The sequence below is a fragment of the Staurois parvus genome, unplaced genomic scaffold (assembly GCF_062004578.1).
Source record: "Staurois parvus isolate SC_StPar_1 unplaced genomic scaffold, SC_StPar_1.0 ptg000544l, whole genome shotgun sequence".
NCBI lineage: Eukaryota > Metazoa > Chordata > Amphibia > Anura > Ranidae > Staurois > Staurois parvus.
In genome coordinates this window covers 9,774,470-9,792,138 of record NW_028318340.1, presented here as the reverse complement: position 1 = coordinate 9,792,138, position 17,669 = coordinate 9,774,470, and the positions used below count along the sequence as shown (strand labels likewise).

General features: G+C 40.0%; 1 protein-coding gene across 3 annotated transcripts in view; it reads left to right on the top strand.

The window, feature by feature from the left end:
* The window catches only part of B3GLCT (beta 3-glucosyltransferase), a 523,490-nt gene that overhangs the window by 262,637 nt on the left and 243,184 nt on the right, over positions 1–17,669 (top strand). For all 3 annotated transcript variants that reach the window (XM_089690888.1, XM_089690889.1, XM_089690890.1), the window contains one exon: positions 12,928–13,004. In XM_089690888.1, coding sequence (XP_089547014.1) covers positions 12,928–13,004 — 77 coding nt within the window. The remainder of the gene's footprint in view (positions 1–12,927; positions 13,005–17,669) is intronic.

The following is a 17,669-nucleotide window of genomic DNA, read 5'->3' as shown; positions in this document are numbered from 1 at the left end:
AAATAGAAGTCAGTACACACCTGCCATCATTTAAAGTGCCTCTGATTAACCCCAAATAAAGTTCAGCTGGTCTTTCCTGACATCTTCTTAGTCGCATCCTACAGCAAAAGCCATGGTCCGCAGAGAGCTTTCAGAGCATCAGAGGGTTCTCATTGTTAAAAGGTATCAGTCAGGAGAAGGATGCAAAAGAATTTCGAAGGCATTAGATATACCATGGAACACAGTGAAGACAGTCATCAAGTGGAGCAAATATGGCGCAACAGTGACATTACCAAGAACTGGGCGTCCCTTCAAAATTGATGAAAAGACAAGAAGAAAACTGGTCTGGGAGGCTGCCAAGAGGTGGTACATGTGACAACAATCTCCCGTATTCTTCATATGTCTGGGCTATGGGGTAGAGTGGCAAGATGGAAGCCATTTCTTAAGAAAAACATGCAATCCCGGATAAATTTAGCAAAAATACATCTGAAGTCTCCCAAAAGTATGTGGGAAAATGTGTTATGGTCTGATGAAATCAAGGTTGAACTTTTTGGCCATAATTCCAAAAGATATGTATCGCAAGAACAACACTTCACATCACCAAAAGAACACCATACCCACAGTGAAGCATGGTGGTGGCAGGATCATGCTTTGGGGCTGCTTTTCTTCAGCTGGAACTGGGGCCTTAGTCAAGGTAGAGGCAATGATGAATAGTTCTAAATACCAGTCAATATTGGCACAAAACCTTCAGGCTTCTGCTAGAAAGCTGAACATGAAGAGGAACTTCATCTTTCAGCATGACAACAACCTAAAGCATGCATCCAAATAAACAAAGTTATGGCTTCACCAGAAGATTAAAGTTTTGGAAGAGCCAGAGCCCAGACCTGAATCTTGAATTCCAAAACCTGAATTTTGGAAGAGTCCAGACTGAAAATCTTTGCGGTGATCTGAACAGGGCTGTGCACAGGAGATGCGCTCCCAATCTTGCCAATCTTGCCAAGTCAACATCTGCTGTGCTAATAGACTCATACCCAAAAATACTGAGCGCTGTAATAAAATCAAAAGGTGCTTCAACAAAGTATTAGTTTAAGGGTGTGCACACTTATGCAACCATATTATTTTAGTTTTTTATTTTTACTTCCCTCCACCTAAAAGATTTCAGTTTGTTGTTCAACTGAGTTGTGCAATTTATAGGTTACATTAAAGGTGGAAAAAGTTCTGAAATTATTTATTTTTGTCTCATTTTTTTACAGTAATAAAAGGAGGGGAGAAAAGGGGGGCCAATAAGGACAAACTGCAGCTTTAGAAAAATTGTCAAAAAGTTTATTACAATACAAAACTTGGCATAAAAGACCTTGGATGATGACACCAAGGTAAATGTAAAGTGAAAAACAAGCATACCACACCATCACCTAAAAGGAAAAAAAGTGAAGAAGCCCATGTGATAGAGTGGGCGAAACACATCACGTCACTTCCGGGGTGACGTCATGGCACGCCCCGCCTGATGGATCTAGCTTACGACACGAGTCAACCTGCATCCGCTCTCCACATCAAGGTGGATCAGCAGAGCATGGGCTCTGCTAACTGCAGCTGCACCCAGCTATTCAGCCGCCGACTGCTCACTACATGCCGATCTAGGCTAACAATGGCTGTCTTTGTTTGGGGCAGAGCATGATCACTTCGCCTGTCTGGCTGCTCAGCTACATGGATGCACGCTGCAGGTCTTATATCATCACCACCTTGTCAGTAAGCTATGTATATTGAACTGCTTTGAATTAGGTTTTCACATATATTGACCCTCTGGTGAATATGTCCTATATTGAGGAGATTCTAACCGTGTTATATTGTTGAGTTACAAATGCATGCTCAGGTTGATCAATCAATTATGTGATATCCTTTTCTTCAGAAAATCTGAGTGGCATGTTTGCCAACATTTTCCCAGTGATACTCTGTTTGTGATGAATCCACACTGTATCTACACTGGGTTTTCTACCATCAGAGCGATTTAGGGGCTATTTCACTACCATATATCAACAAGGTTTTGACTGGACCTCATTGAAAGTCATCATTCCTGTTTGTCTGTGTATATCTCAGCCTGTCAAATAGTGGGGGTGCGCCATTCATCACAATCTCACTGTGGACTGTATGTGCACCAACCCCTATGGCTATTGGACTTGGATATGTAGGAAGGATTTGTCTTAATATAGCTATACATCGATTTCCCTGTCATTGCCCATTGATTGCCTTTAATATTGCCTCATGTATTACCTGTATTGCTAATTTAGGATTACACCTGGCCAATTGAGGAACCATTTTTCTTTTTGGCACTGTTTTTTTTTATCTCTCTTTTTCCATGGGTCTGTCATGGTTATGTCAGGTCATAAGGATCCTAACTGTAATTGGGCCTTTTATTTTCATCTATTTTGGTTTAGACCTTTTTTGACATACCATGACTTCCTATTGCCTATAGTTCCTCCATTGACCTATATCTACATGTGTGCTATAATATCCTAGCTACAGGTTAATTTTCCATCTTTCACAGGGCTTTTCACTTGCATGACGTCACCCCTCATGACCATGCCATTCTCCACTTTTTTTTCCTTTTAGGTGATGGTGTGGTATGCTTGTTTTTCACTTTACATTTACCTTGGTGTCATCATCCAAGGTCTTTTATGCCAAGTTTTGTATTGTAATAAACTTTTTGACAATTTTTCTAAAGCCGCAGTTTGTCCTTATTGGCCCCCCCTTTTCTCCCCTCCTTTTATTCCTGAGTCCGTTTTAGGGGCCCCTAGGACACCACATATATATATACATATATATATATTCCTTTTGTGAGTCGGCTACCTCCAAAGGGAACTCTAAGTTATTATATGGTTATATTTATGCCCTTACCCTTATACTATATATTTTTTTTCTCCTTTTTTCAATTGACCTATTAATTTTGTGTCGTTTTTTATTGTGTCATGAGATTCCCAGTTATTTGTGTTTCTATTCATTTTTTTACAGCACAGAAATATGACATTTTAACAAGGGTGTGTAGACTTTTCCTATTCACTGTACACATAAAAAAGAGTAAATGTATCCAACTAAAGGAAAAGACCATGTTCAATATACTTTATTTTTTTGCATTGCCATATGTTACATTGCTGCACTAAACCCTCCTACAGTTTCAAGCAAGGAAGCTGCCATCTAGGTGTGTTTATCTGTTGCTGCCTTGGTGCTGCACATGTGACATTTGATGGCCTGACTGGGCAGTTAAGAGCCAACATGAGCACACTTGTATTTGTAGGCCCCTTTCACGCGGTGCAGACATCGTTTAGATTAGCAGATGATCTTTCCAGTTATCCCCTGCTTATCAGAGCAGAGAGGGCAATTGACAGGTCTGTGCCTGGTCAGTTTATGCAGAGCAGACATGGACCAAGTCCACTCTGCTCTGTAGGCAGCCACTGTCTACTGTCTGTTTACACCCAATTGCCCTCTAAGGCGATCCACTTAGATGGAGGGGGACAGATACCCTTCTGGTTTTTTTTGGTTTTTTTTTTACCAGACCAGAATGTAGGGTCTAAATAGTTCCGCCTGAAAAACTGACAGGTGGACCTATCATTCAAAGCATGCTTGAAATTCTTTTCTTTCTTACATTGCCCAGACAACACATTTCTTATTATGCTCCATTCCTCTTTGGCTAGGGCTGGGAACCTGTGATGTCTGATGTATATATTGTAGGCAGCTGACTCCTAACTGGTTGAGCTACCTTGCTCCACCTAACAATCTTAAAGTAGAACTATAGGCAAAACTTTTTTTAATGTTGTATACAATAAGGGAGGGCTATAACCTTTTTTTCCCATCTGGGTGATTTATCTTCACTTCCTGTCCCATAGCCAAACAGGTAGTGAGAGTAAATCCCTGTAAATTAAGGGAATCTATTGTGGTCACCAGAAATAGTGTCTGCATTGGAAGATTTGACCTCTTTTACTGTTCTGGGGGCATCCAAAAATGTGGTATTTTCATTTACTTTTGATAACTGTAAACCAGGGCTTGACAAATTTGTTTTGAATCTAGGAGCCAGCTAAAAAAGTTAGGAGCCAGGTAGGGGGGCAGCGAGACAAAAAGGGGAAGTGTCACAGGAGGGGGACAGCGGGACAAGAGGGGGCAGCGGGAAAAGAGGGAGGCAGGAGGGGGCAGCCGGAAAAGATGGAGGCAGAAGGGGGGCAGCGGGATAAGAGGGGAAGTGTCAGAGGGGGGCAGCAGGACAAGAGGGAACAGCAGGACAGAAAGGGAAAGTGTCATGGGAGGGGGGCAGCAGGACATGTGAGGGGCAGCGTCTCACACACCTTGGGAAGAACCAGTCCTTCCAGCTCTCATCTGTCCAGCAGCGGCTCCTCCAGATGGTGTCAGTGGAGAAGATCTGATGCCAGGAGAGTTAACTGACCTTGTATCCGACTAGTTGTTTTGGTCAGGGGATCGGCATCATACTGGCGGTGAGGCTGTCCTCTGTTGCGCAGGTGGCGGAACTTGGTAGCCCCCATTACTCCAGTCTGCATGCAGTGTTCCTATGGGGGCAGCCTAATGTTAGTGGCCACCGCCGTCGCATTGAAGGTGGCCTTAACGGATTTTGGCATGCGCGCTTTGGCCGGCCGCCTTCTGAGCACTCATCTATTGCCACATCAGTGGTGTGGATGGGGCAGTTGGTTCAAGGAGCCGCATCCTCTGTTCCATAAGCTCTCCAGAGAGGGTGGCTGTGGGGTGGGGGGCAGGCCTGCGGTGTCCTTCAGGGTGCCAGCTTTTGTGGGTCTGTGCGGAGAGTTCTTTGCCCGGGAAGCATGTGCTCTGTGGTCTGAGCGGGGTAGAGGAGCCTACTGGGCAGTGTGGGCTGGTGGGGGCCCAGGCGCCAGGATGCTGTTTCTGGTCACCATGGCAACCTGGTGCCTGGGATTTGCCAAGCGCTGCTGTAAACAGAACAATTGAGTGTGAATCTCCCTAATGGGGGCAGAGGTAGCAATAAAAAACGATCCAACCTGAATTGGGAGTTGCTCCCTGTCAAAACCAGGGGAGGAGGGGATAAAGTGGAACTTCCCCTTTAGGGTTTAGTTCGGCTTTAATTTTCTTCCTTCATTTTTCGAAAAGCATGTGTCAAGAAATGTGATCTTCAGAAGACTCACCTTGTCTTTAATTAAAAGAGAAGTATGAGGTTAGCAAAAAAATATATATATACTCACCTAGGTGGATGCAGCATCGGCTCAATGCTGCAACTGTCCCCTGTCACTGCTAAGACTGAGAACTGAGCGATCTAAGAGAACTGATCGCTCAGTTCTCCGTTTTCAGTGAGCAGAAAGCAGTGACTGTCAGTCACCAGCTCTCTGCATTGCCTACTCCATGGAGAACCGGGCTGTGGGGGTGGTGGGTGCGGTTGGCTCAGGCTCACAGTGACATGTTGAAGGTTTGAGCTAGCTGCTGGTCAGGCTTAGGGGGCCAATTCCAACAAAATGGTTGAGAATTTTCCAGAGCCTGGATGTGTTGTCAGCTGACTTTAAACTGCTGTTAGCTGAAAATGGGTCACATGAGTGCAGAACAAATTGTATTCCTGTGATCCATAGGAGAATTAGGGTGAAAAAAGCTTTGGCATACATCACTGTTAAATACATTGGAGGGTCTGCTTTGCAAAATTATGATCATTTTTTGGATGTTCTTTCCTTGCTTTACAGGGCGTCTTTAGAAGGTGCGTCTTGGATTTTGGGCAGCTCTATATGTCTAGATAGCAAAAAAAAAGTCCCACACGTGGGGTATCTGCATACTTGGGAGGAGTAGAAAAATGTGTTTTGCTCTGTATTCCATTATATAGTAAGAATAAAAATCCTGGTAGTGATTAAATACCACCTAATTAAAGTAGTGGTGCACCAAAATTAAAATTCTGGACCGAAACTGAAAATTTGGGATGCACTTGACTGAAAACTGAAATGAACAGTTTTTATTTTTTTATATATATATAATTGTATGAAATTCAACTTTTAAATTAATATCATGAATTTTAATGAACATGAATCTATAAAATACAATCCAGTTACTTAAAATAACTTTTATTGAAAGTAACACACAAAAACTGGACAGAAAATAAAATGAAATATATTAAAAAACTTAAATATGCTGTATAATATAAAAAAAATGGCCATTATCGGCACCTTTTTTTTCTATTGGTAAAACGTTGATAACTCAATTTTCAATGGACAATATATCGGTGCATCACTAAATGAAAGCTGTATCTGTCTCAATACAATTATGCAACCTTCATTTGGGTAAGGTGTTGCATAACCGAGTAATTGTCAGGCAAACTATCACAGTGCTGAAAATCACAAAATGGTCTGGACAGGAAAGGGGTTTAACATGTTGGTCATCAAGGTGCATGTGTTTTAAATGACAGTGATGTATTCACCACCAGAGAATGTTTAGTTAGCGTCCCGTTCACTGCTTGATAAATCTGCCCCTTGTAGGTGATGTCTTTCTTCTAATAGTACAGAAAAAAGTGTTTTTTACTTCATGTCATAGTGCTTTCTGCTCAAAATTCATGTAATGCTAATAGCCCATGTTATCTTTATTATTGAAAAAGTACAGGACATAAAATTATTAATTTTGGGTAAAAAATATGTATTTAAATTCAGAGTACATCTTGGTAAAGGAAACAAATAGGTTTATTTTTTCCATTTGCACCTTCTGTGCCTTTGCAGGCAGAATCTTGAAATGGGTATTTTTTTCTGCTGAAAGAAATGGCAAGTAGGAATTAAATAGCCATGAGCAGCATGATAGGTCAGTGTGACCTTACATAAACACCTCCAAATGAGATGTGTTATCAGTAAGTTAATGTTCCTTTTACTGATTTATGGTGCATGGACTTGTATTTTAAGCCTCTCTTAGTCCTCATATCTGCCCTAACAAGCATTACGTCTTACCATTTGCAATGCAACTTTCAGTTTTTATTTAATTAAAAAAAGTTTTCATGCAGTGTGCTTGGCTTACTATTAAACTTTTCTATAAACATAAGGTAAAAAGGTAAAATATGCACAGTGGTGTTTCGTCTGTTTTTACCAGCTAGCATAATGTTTCATGCAGCAGCATTGGGAAAGAGCATTGCACTACCACATTAAATTATTTTCATGTGTGGTTGTGTGTTTCTGACATCTTCCGAGGGTTACCAGACCACTATGGCTGAAATATTGTGTTTTTAGGGTAAACTCAAACTCCTTTTTTAGGTGTGGAAATTACAAATTTGTGTAATTTGAATAGTTCCAAATCCAACTCCCAGGGTCCATTTATGGTGCAGGTTAGCAGCCACTTTTAGGTGTGGGATCCACACATCCCAAGCATCCTTGGAGCAGCTTACCTCCTCCCCCTGGCCATGTATGGACAACTTTGCCAGGAGAAAGGAGAGGAGGAACATAATTTGCTGCATGGCCAGCCAAAATTTTCGCCCCACCCCTTGGATATGCAGCACAATATCAACTAAGGGATCATGTGAATCTGCTAAAATGAAAGGCATCCTGAAAGACCTGAAACAGCTGAAGTTTGTGAAACTTTTGCATTTCCTATTCAATTTTTATAGCAAGCTGAAACCTTTGTCAGAGGGTCTTCAGAACAAGGAACTTATGATTTGTCAGGTAAAAAACAAACTAGAACATGCAGTTAAAACTCTTCAGGATCTTTCTGATGGGAAAGGAAAAAAAGAACTTGAATTTCTTAGTAAGTTTACAGAAGATGGTTGTTCAGCTGCAGCTGACCAACCTTCAAGCTGGTGACAGAGAATTTCAGTCTTTACGCCAATCTGTATTGGCCAAAGCAGATATTTTATTTTGAGGCTTTCCTCATTCTCCTCAGATATTGTACAATATATTTAACAGCGTGTCTTGGCCAGAGCACACATACTCAACTTTGGATTGACTGAGTTGCACAGAATTGCAAAACATGTTTTTGATAATCAGTTTGAAGACAAAATTGACCTGTTAGAAGCAGAGTAGGCTGACCTAAAACTCTCCATTCAAAATGGACTCTTTTAATGAGACTGTGAAAAGATTGAATCAGCAGAAAGATTCAGCAACATACTCCCTCTGTTCAATTTCTGTGCTGTACTTCCACTAACAACCGCCTCATGTGAACGTGGCTTTAGCTACGAAAACAGAATAAAGACAGTCTTATCGTTCATTACTGACACTGGAGACTTTGGATGATCTTTTGATGATTGCCTTTAATGGACCACCACTAAAAGATCACAATCCAAACACTGCCATTGATAAGTGGTACTTTTCTTCAGAAAGGGAACATTACACAAGTCTTGGCCCTGCTGTAAAAACCATAGCAAATATTGATATGAAACTGGCTTACTACTGCCTTTTTGGCATCCAAAAAAAATCATTTTTGATGTTTTTTTTCTTAATCGAATAGAATGCAATCCACACACTGCCACTGAAGTGGTATTTTGCATCAGAAAAAGGGTATTGCACAAGTCTTGGTCCTGCTGTACAACGAAAACCATAGCAAATCTTGATGTGAAACTGGCTTCCTACTGCTTTTTGTCATCCAAAAAATGATTTTGTGGTGTGTTTTTTCTTCATGGAATAGATTGCAATGCACTCACAGCCATTGAAGTGGTATTTTTCATCAGAAAAAAGGGTATTACACAAGTCTTGGTCCTGCTGTACAATGAAAACCATTGCAAATCTTGATGTGAAACTGGCTTCCTACTGCTTTTTGGCATCCAAATAATCATTTTTTGGTGTGTTATTTCTTCATGGAATAGATTGCAATCCACACACAGCCATTGAAGTGGTATTACACAAAAAAAGGGTATTACACAAGTCTTGGTCCTGCTGTACAACACAAACCATGGCTGCTCTATGTTGAAATGTTTAACAATGTTATGCCATGTTTTTTGGCATCTAAATAAGCACTTTTTTGTTTTTTCTTAATGCACTACTTCTCTAAGCTATCTTTTAATGTGATGCTGGAGATAAAAAATGCAAAATGTTTACTATTATTTATTTTATGCAATGTTTTTTGGCCATCAAAGAGGCACTTTTTTCTTTTTTTTCTTAATGCCACACTTCTCTAAAGTCTCTGCTGGAGATAAAAAATGCAACATGTTTACAGTAACTATTCTATGTTTTTTGGCATCAAAATAAGCACTTTTTCTTATGCTATACTTCTGTAAGCTAAACTTCTTTTAAAAGAGACTTTAGTTACTAAAATCTCTTTTTAAAGATTCAGGAGATAAACCCAAACAATGCAAAATTTTCACTACAGGTTTAAAGCTGTAAAACTTGATATTTTGATTGCACCCTATTGCTATTAAACTATTGCTGTTATGTTTAAATTGACATAATAAAGATATGTTATAATTGCAGTTTTTTATATTGTGGACTCTTTATTCTAAAGAAAAATGTAATTTCATAAGCTTTAAGGGGGCGTGGTTGGGGGCGGGCTGGGATTGGGGGGCAGACCTAAGGCAAGGTTGGGTGGGGCAACTGGTGGAGAGTAAGGTTTGTGCCTGGCTAGTAGGTCTGGCTTTGAAATTTTAACCCCTGCTCACCTGAAGGCTGCATTCAAATGTGAACAGGGCCCTTGCGGGTCCCATTTCAGGTCCGCTCAAGTGTGAACAAGCCATTACTGGATTTTTTTCAGCTTCAGCCCAGGAAACTAGAATTTTCAGGAGATGTCTGCAATGGAATACTCAATGAAGATTTATTTGAAACTAAATATAATTACTTGTTCAAGATGAAATTTATTTGAAATATCAAAGAATAATTATGACAAATGTTAAAATTCATAAAGAACAACTGTAGCCTAAATTCTGTTGTTTTTGCTGAAATATAAATGGGATACAATTAGAGCTTAAATTTGTGATAATTACAGTTCGGCTGGGATAAAATTGAACTCTGAGAGTATTTAGTAGCAGAAGAGGATGGGTGTCGGGTATGTGGAGAGCCCACAAATATTTAATATAGATAAAATATTTGCTGGCTCATGGATTTGGCAGACTCCTTCAGGAATTAGAAGATTATTCTGGAACTTATTTGAATGGGAGGTGTTTTTTTTTTTTTCTTTCATTAAACACATTTTTATGTATTGTGATAAGTGCCATATATTGAGAAGCATTAAAGCTGAGCTTCAGGAAACTACTTAATACACACACATGAAATTGTGACAGACATTGGTATCAGACCATGGCATCTTCACTAACTGGTCAAGCTCACACCATGCTGTCACTAAGACGTGACCATGACATACTCAGCCTCACGGTGCACAAAGATTTTCCAGCTCACAGAACCACAATGTAAGTGCCAGCAGACTGAGAGATCTTCACTGGGTTTGGTTAACTATGCAATTAACCCATTAAGCCCTAAATCATCTGCCACCAGACATTTATTGTAAATCTCAAATGTTCACAATAACAATATGGCTTTTAATAAATGTCTGTAATACATTCCATCGCCACAGACAGGAATATTCCAGAGATTTTCAGTACAGTAGCAATATTCAAAGAAACAGGGCTTCTTTAAAGTGATTGTAAACCTATATATATATATATTTTTTTTAAATAAACGTGTTATACCTCCTATTCTTGGGTTCCCCGCCAGCACTCCTGTTTTTTTCCTCACGAGTGCCCACCATAACAATCCGCTTGCTATGGGGGCACTCGTGGAGGCTGCAAGAGGCTTATACCAAGTCAAATGAAGATACTTTTACTATTTTCAGTTTTGAAAATACTTTTAAGGATATGTTGGTGATTAAGCTCTTGTCTACCAAGGTAAACCCTCACCCCCCCCCCCCCCCCCCACTGCCGCCGCCGTTGCCTGCGGTGGTACCTGCACTCTCCCATTCCTCTGGGAAGCCCGGGACAATGGTAAAATTTCTTGGCATGGAGATTGGAAGGAGTTTGGGGAACATTTCCTGATACACTTTTGGACTAATGAACTCAGAAGTGATGGAGATTGCGTCACTTCTGGGTTCAGAGCTGTTACTCCCAGGGGAAGCTGCTAGTCGTGCACAATCTTTGCTTGATTGGCTGCAGTGGAAGCCAGGGATAACGTAGGGGTTCTAATAGACCCCTGATGTCTCTTCATAGAGGACCTATCACTTTCCCTTGTTATCACATATGAGTCGGTTTGCTTCCCCTTCCTTATGATATTAGTAAAATTAAATAAAAAAAAAAAGTAAAAAAAATATTATAAATAATAATAAAAAAGTAAAAGAAACCCCTTAAACACCCGATTGCAAGCACATGCATAGGGGGTGCACGTATATGTAAACATAAATTGTGCCACACAAGTGAAGTATCACTGCGAACATTGGAATGATAGCATTAATCTCAAGGTTTTAGGAAGAGCTTTCACAGCATCTCCTATGGACAAATTTTAGCACCCTAGGTGGTACCAAGCATAATGTAAGTAGGTTTGGGCATTCTCTACTTTGCTGCCAAATTCATACACATGAGTATTGTGTGATTAGCTTTCAAAATGTGACTGCTTGATTATTTCTATAACAAATCAGAAGTCATTGTAGTCTTCTTCATTGTCAGTTTTTAGAATGTGATTCTTTGTGCAAAGGATGATGGGAATTGTGAATGTAAACAGGGATCACATGTGTTATTATAATACCACTTCCAAAATTACAATTGAATTAATATCAAATCCCCTTATAGCATAATCTCCATCTTCACCCCTGAAGATGCAAATATAATAATGAATATGCCAAAAATAACCAATAAATAAATTCCACCTAGCCAAAAATATAAAAGTGAAAAATAAAGTCCAAAAGAAAGTCCAAAATTTTAATTCAAATTAGAGAAAAAAACACACAAATGTCCCTCCTGTGTGATACAGGTGATACAAAAAAAGTCCAAATTAATTGAGCTTCCCAACGGCTTCCACGACAAGTGTTACCTCAAAAGAAAAAGCAATAATACATAGTGCATTATCCTTTATATAATAATCTTATCAACAATATGTGAAATCACTCTTTTGTATATCACACAAGTGATCCTTTCAGTGAAAAATAAGTGAAAAACGTAAGTGAAACAAAACGTGTATGTGAATCATTCTTCAGTGCCCAAAATCAAGCAAAACCGTGTGCACTTCTAATTCAAGTAAGGAGTGAATACCCTTACTAATAATCAAAAACTATCGCGCCTTATTGCCATCCTGATAACAGCGATGAAAATATAGCCCTCCTGGAGAAATCCACAAGGATTACCACACTCCCACGATAACACCTGGGTCCATCAGCAATAGTATTCCATGTGCCTCCTCACACCGTACTCCATCAAGATGCCCATATATGAGGAATAAAATAGTGTAATACTGCCAAAACACCATAAAATTAGCTTTAATTGAAATGCTCACATTAACATAGCCTTTAAAACCGCCTTATATAAGTATTATTCACCTTTCTGCCATCCAGGAAACGTCCAGGATCTTTGCAGATGCTCTTTTCCACTTTACAAAATGGCCACTGCTTCACTTCCGGTTCCCGTGTGCGTCTGATGTCACTTCCCTTGACGCGTTTCGTCATCGGACTTAGTCATAAGGGACATATTTTTGGCTAGGTGGAATTTATTTATTGGTTATTTTTGGCATATTCATTATTATTATAGGGATCACATGTGGTTACATATAGCACACCTACATTTAGAATTTATTTCTATACTTATTGCAGGATGTTTATTCATGTCTGTTTGCTTGGAATATACCTGGTAGAGTTTGGATTACCATATGGAGCACTCGGGCTTCTAGGTTTCACAGTCCAGATCATGTGATAAACTTTCCTCATTCATGGCAGTAAAATGATCCTGAAAAAGAAGTGCTTAGAGTGGAATTTTCATGGCAGTGGATCAGTGCTGATTTTGAGTACATTATTTATAGACCTCTTTCATACAAAACTTTAATTTACATTTTTTTTCTCTTTAAGAAAGTTCCCCCTGTGATACTGCTGCATGAGACAGTAGAAAATGAAGGAGCATGGACTGTTCTTCCTGTCATTCCACAGTAAGTATCCAATTTAACTGCTGGTAACCATAAAATGAGTGTAATACTTTGTACTGTAAACATTGATGTACAATTATCTGTTGATTTATCAAATCAAAATTGAAACTTTCTCCATGTGGTGCAAAATAAAGCTTAGCATGCAGTCACTGTAGAAGTGAACCATTTCCAGTATTTACATCTTTTGATGAGCTGGCAGCTCCATTTTGCCTTAAAGTAGAACTACATCTAGACATAACAATAAGAAAATTAATAGCCCATTAAAAGATTAAAAACAAAAGACAGTTACTGCTATCAACCAATGAAGGACATAAGAATAAAGTAAATCATAGATGTGTGGTTTATATGCAGCTGCCTGTACACTGGCAAGCAGAGAAAGCATTGAATTCCAGCCCACTATAATCCTGCCCCTATCCATCCATTTTTTTTTTTTACTGGTGTCCTATGAAGGCGGGTACTTTCTCCTCAGCTGAGGAAAGCTTGTTTTATATTGTGTATTTTCTATTATTTTCTCTTCTTGATATTCTCAGTACATTTGTGAATGTATTCTCTTTACTTAATGACTTTAATTAAGCTACTTGAGCTGGTCTCTAGACAGCAACTCTCCAGATTAGCTAATCCTTGGTGCTGCCTTGTAGTTCCTACCCAGACTCTGCTGGGATGAAGATTGCAGGGCCTGTCTGTATTGTGATGTTCTGCACTGGGCTCTGCTTGTGGGATTTCTGTAGCTGGTTTGTTAGCCAAAGGTATTTCACAGCCTCTGGTCTGAACTAGTCTCTAAAGACGACTCTTTGAGTAAGCCCATAAACTGTGGCTATATCGGAACGTGAGCTTCAGACACTAAGCTCTATCTTTTGGTGCTTTCCAAACCTGTGGGTACTGTGTTTATTAATAACTGAGCAATCAAGTTTTTGAGCAGTACAAACTTTGGTGTACCCAGTATCTAATGTCTCTCTCTGATGCTGATTTTTTGATAAGTGGTATTTGCACTAAAACCTTTGCATGATGCACTTTCCAGACCTGTGGGTACTGTGTCAGCAGCAAAGTGGATTTTTTACAGCAGTGGTTGCAAACTTTACTGTCCCCTATGATGCAGATATTCTGGTAAGTGGGATCTCCACTATCAGCTCTGAATTGGGCCCTTTTCAGACCTTTGTCTTCTGGTCAGATCCTCACAGAGCACTACCTAAAATTTAGAAGAGTGGTACACTCTCCAGTGTAACCGAGCCTCTGATAATTGTTTTCTTGTGAAAATGTACCTAAGAAGATAATTAAGGCATTCTAGTATGACGCTGCTGCAGGACTGTGGACATTTTTGAAAAAAGAACTTGTCCAGGGACTAAATCGATGTCCCAATCTACTTGTCCATCTCGACAATCTACATGTCCTCATAAAAAAAACATACATTTTAACCAAAACTGTATTTAAATCTGCTTTAAGTAATGTCTGGGGTTTTTAAAAACAAAAGGGGTTTTATGGCAACTTAAACGTTTAATATTTTTAACATTTCGCTGTAAATCTCCTCCTCCCCTCCCTGCTTGTCTCCAGCACCGCTAGCAGGTAGGAGTAAGTCCTTGCAGTGTAATAAGCACCGATTGGGTCCTCGCTGGCTTCTAAACAAGTTTTGGGTAATTTTTAGAAATTTTGCCAAGGCACCTCTGAAGAAACCTCAAGTCACCCCAGCGTGCCAGGGCACCTTGGTTGAGAAAGGCTGGTCTAGGAAACTAACATTTCAGTAAAAAATACACTTAAGTTAATTCTAGGACACAAAAAGCAATAAATTATCCAATTTGTTTGTAAAATATAAAAGACGAGGTTGCAGCGAGTAAATAGATATCCAGCATGTCAAACCTTAAATTTGCGTGTGCTCCTGAAATGGCAACAAACTTTAGTACCCTACATTTTCTATAGGCGACACTTTTAAAGCCCCTTATAGGTCATCAGTATAGTGTGCGGAGGAGGTCTGGTGCTAGAATTATTGCACTCACTCTGGCATGTAACATGTGTATCGCAATCCACGTTCTCCTGTGTAGATGCCTGAGTATGTGCTTTTATGCTTGTGCATGCGAACATATGTGGGGGTGGGGGGCCTTGAAAAATGTGGGGGTGTTTTTTTTTTTTTTTTTTTTTAATCACATACGGGACAAAAAGTCCCCTATGTGATGAGTTTTGGAGACAGGCTCTCTTTTTTGAGAGATACAGGGTCTAAAAGACTCTGCATATCTCCCCAGTACTACACTGAATGTAATGCAGTGCACATTGCACCACATTACATTCTTTCCCGGCCTCAATGATCGGGAATCTGTCAAACAGGGAACCCGGAAGTGATGTCACATCACTTCTGGGTCAGGAGAAGGATGTGTCCGCTCTCCTTCCTCCCCTATACCACATCCCGCGGCACCCGCCGAACCAGTCTCAGGCCCGCAGATGGGCAAGCGGAGCCCTCGTCATATAGTGGGGGACAGGCTGACACTATGGGCTGTGTGGAAGCAATCCGGCAGCAATGCTGCTGCCCGATTGCTTCCACCTGACAGGTGAGCTTTGCTGCTTTCCCGCAGCAGGGCTAAGGGCAAAAAAAAAACCTACCTGCCCAGCTCCCGGAACTACATGTCGCGGGCATCGGGCAATAGGAATTGGACATCCCTGTGCTGGTACAGAATGCGAAGTGCTTCTGTTTGTCTCATCAATTTAGCACCATACATCTATGAACTATAGCCCATGCTGACCTCTATAGCTGCAGGTACTGTGGGGAAATTCATCCTCAATGATCAAACCATTCTTAAACGTCCATAGCCTGGCCACAGTTGCATTTTTCAGACCATATAATGTGCAACTAGCACATTGCCTCCCATTTGGGGCAGATTTTCCCCCTTACTTCCTGTGGGCAGAATTGAGTAGCTGTCACTACATTTAATGTTCAAAAATGAATTCATAAATGGAATAAATTGGGTTAATTTATCTCTGCCTACATGTTCGCTTTATAACATTGTGGAAATATACTACTTTGTGAAATGAATGAAAATTATTAACTTTTTTTAGATTTAGAATTTTGACCTTACTGACCTTCATCTTTGTTTAGACCTTTTGCAAGAATATTTTCAGAACAATCATTATAGTGATATATTTTTAGTTTATCCTGTTTTGTCATGGTCGAGAACAGTAACTGAGACGCAATCCATGACTTGTTCATTATATTCTTAAAGTTGGACTTTATGCACAGATTACATTAAATGGATCTGGCACAGAATCCAAAATCAGGGCCTACTAATTGGCTGTCACTAGATGTCTTCCCGGCTCCATGCTCCCATCAATTACTGTCAGAGCATTTTATGTCAATGACACTCTATTTTATAACCTGTATTTTTTTTTTTAACTTTTTAAAAGCAGCTATCAGGATCCAATCCTAATGCAGTAGAGAGAGATGTTCTATGAAGCATTTAATTTGTCGGGCAAGAATAAAGAAAAGAAATAGTTTGAAAAGTTTAAAAAGTGAGCTTAATGTAGTCAAGAAAAATAGGTCTAGACAGTGGGAGAGTATCAACTTGACAGCCATGGCTGCTGATGCTTTTGCTTCTGGCTTATTTGAAGGCGATGCTGAATGCAGTAACCAATATCACCCAGTTAACATATACATTCACTCATGGCATAACCATATAAATAACACTTTAATTTTCTGGTTCAACTGTGCAGCTTTCTTTGGCACTATCTTGCCTCAAAGTGGTGTTAAACCCAAAACCAAAAAAATTTTATACACTGCAGCTTACGAATCATTAGTTGTGAGGGTTGCATTAGTTTGATTTTTTTTTTTTTAGGCTTTTTTCCTTCTGTTTTTGCTTGGTGATCTGGCCAATAAAACACCTTAGATGTACTAGCAGATTTAAATACAGTAACAAATTGAAGATGAAATCCAGCTAAATCTTTATAATCCGTTACATAAAGAACAGCGGATCCTTTTAGGCACCCCTGCCAGTATTAAATGGTTTGTTTCATACCTTTACAAGAGAGCTTTATCTATTGAAAGTGCTTTTGTGGGCTGTTGTGGAAGGGAGTTTGTCTCTGTCTCCTAAGCGGCTTCGTAAGTGGCACTGTACATGTTTGGGATCGGGTCTGGTGATGACATCACCCATTGATTGTGGCAGCGGGGCACGCCAGGCAGGAGCAGGTATATACTGTAAGGGGGATGATTATTCCCTAGGCTTTGTAGATGCTTCATGGTGGTGGGCAGGTTCAGTACAAGTGGACATTTATGGGTAAGCTGCAACCATACTTTGCTGGATTTTTGACCAGGGATGTATGTCAATTACAAGATTTATAGCCTCTAACGTTTGACTTTTGCTCTAGGCCAGGGGTAGGCAACCTGCGGCTCTCCAGCTGTTGCAGGACTACAAGTTCCATCATGCCTCTTCAAGTCATAGCTGTAACTTTCAATTTTGCGATGTCTCATGGGAAATGTAGTTCCACAACAGCTAGAGAGCCGCAGGTTGCCTACCCCTGTTCTAGACAGTTTACCATTGTTTTTAGCACTTTTGCTGCAAGGTAATAGATGTGACTGACTTACTGTGAATGTATGGAGGGAATAGATGCTTTCTACTCTAAAGGTGAGATCTATGTAGCTGCTGTTGGAGTATCCCCTTGGCATTGGATGCTTATATCTATTGGTTGAATATT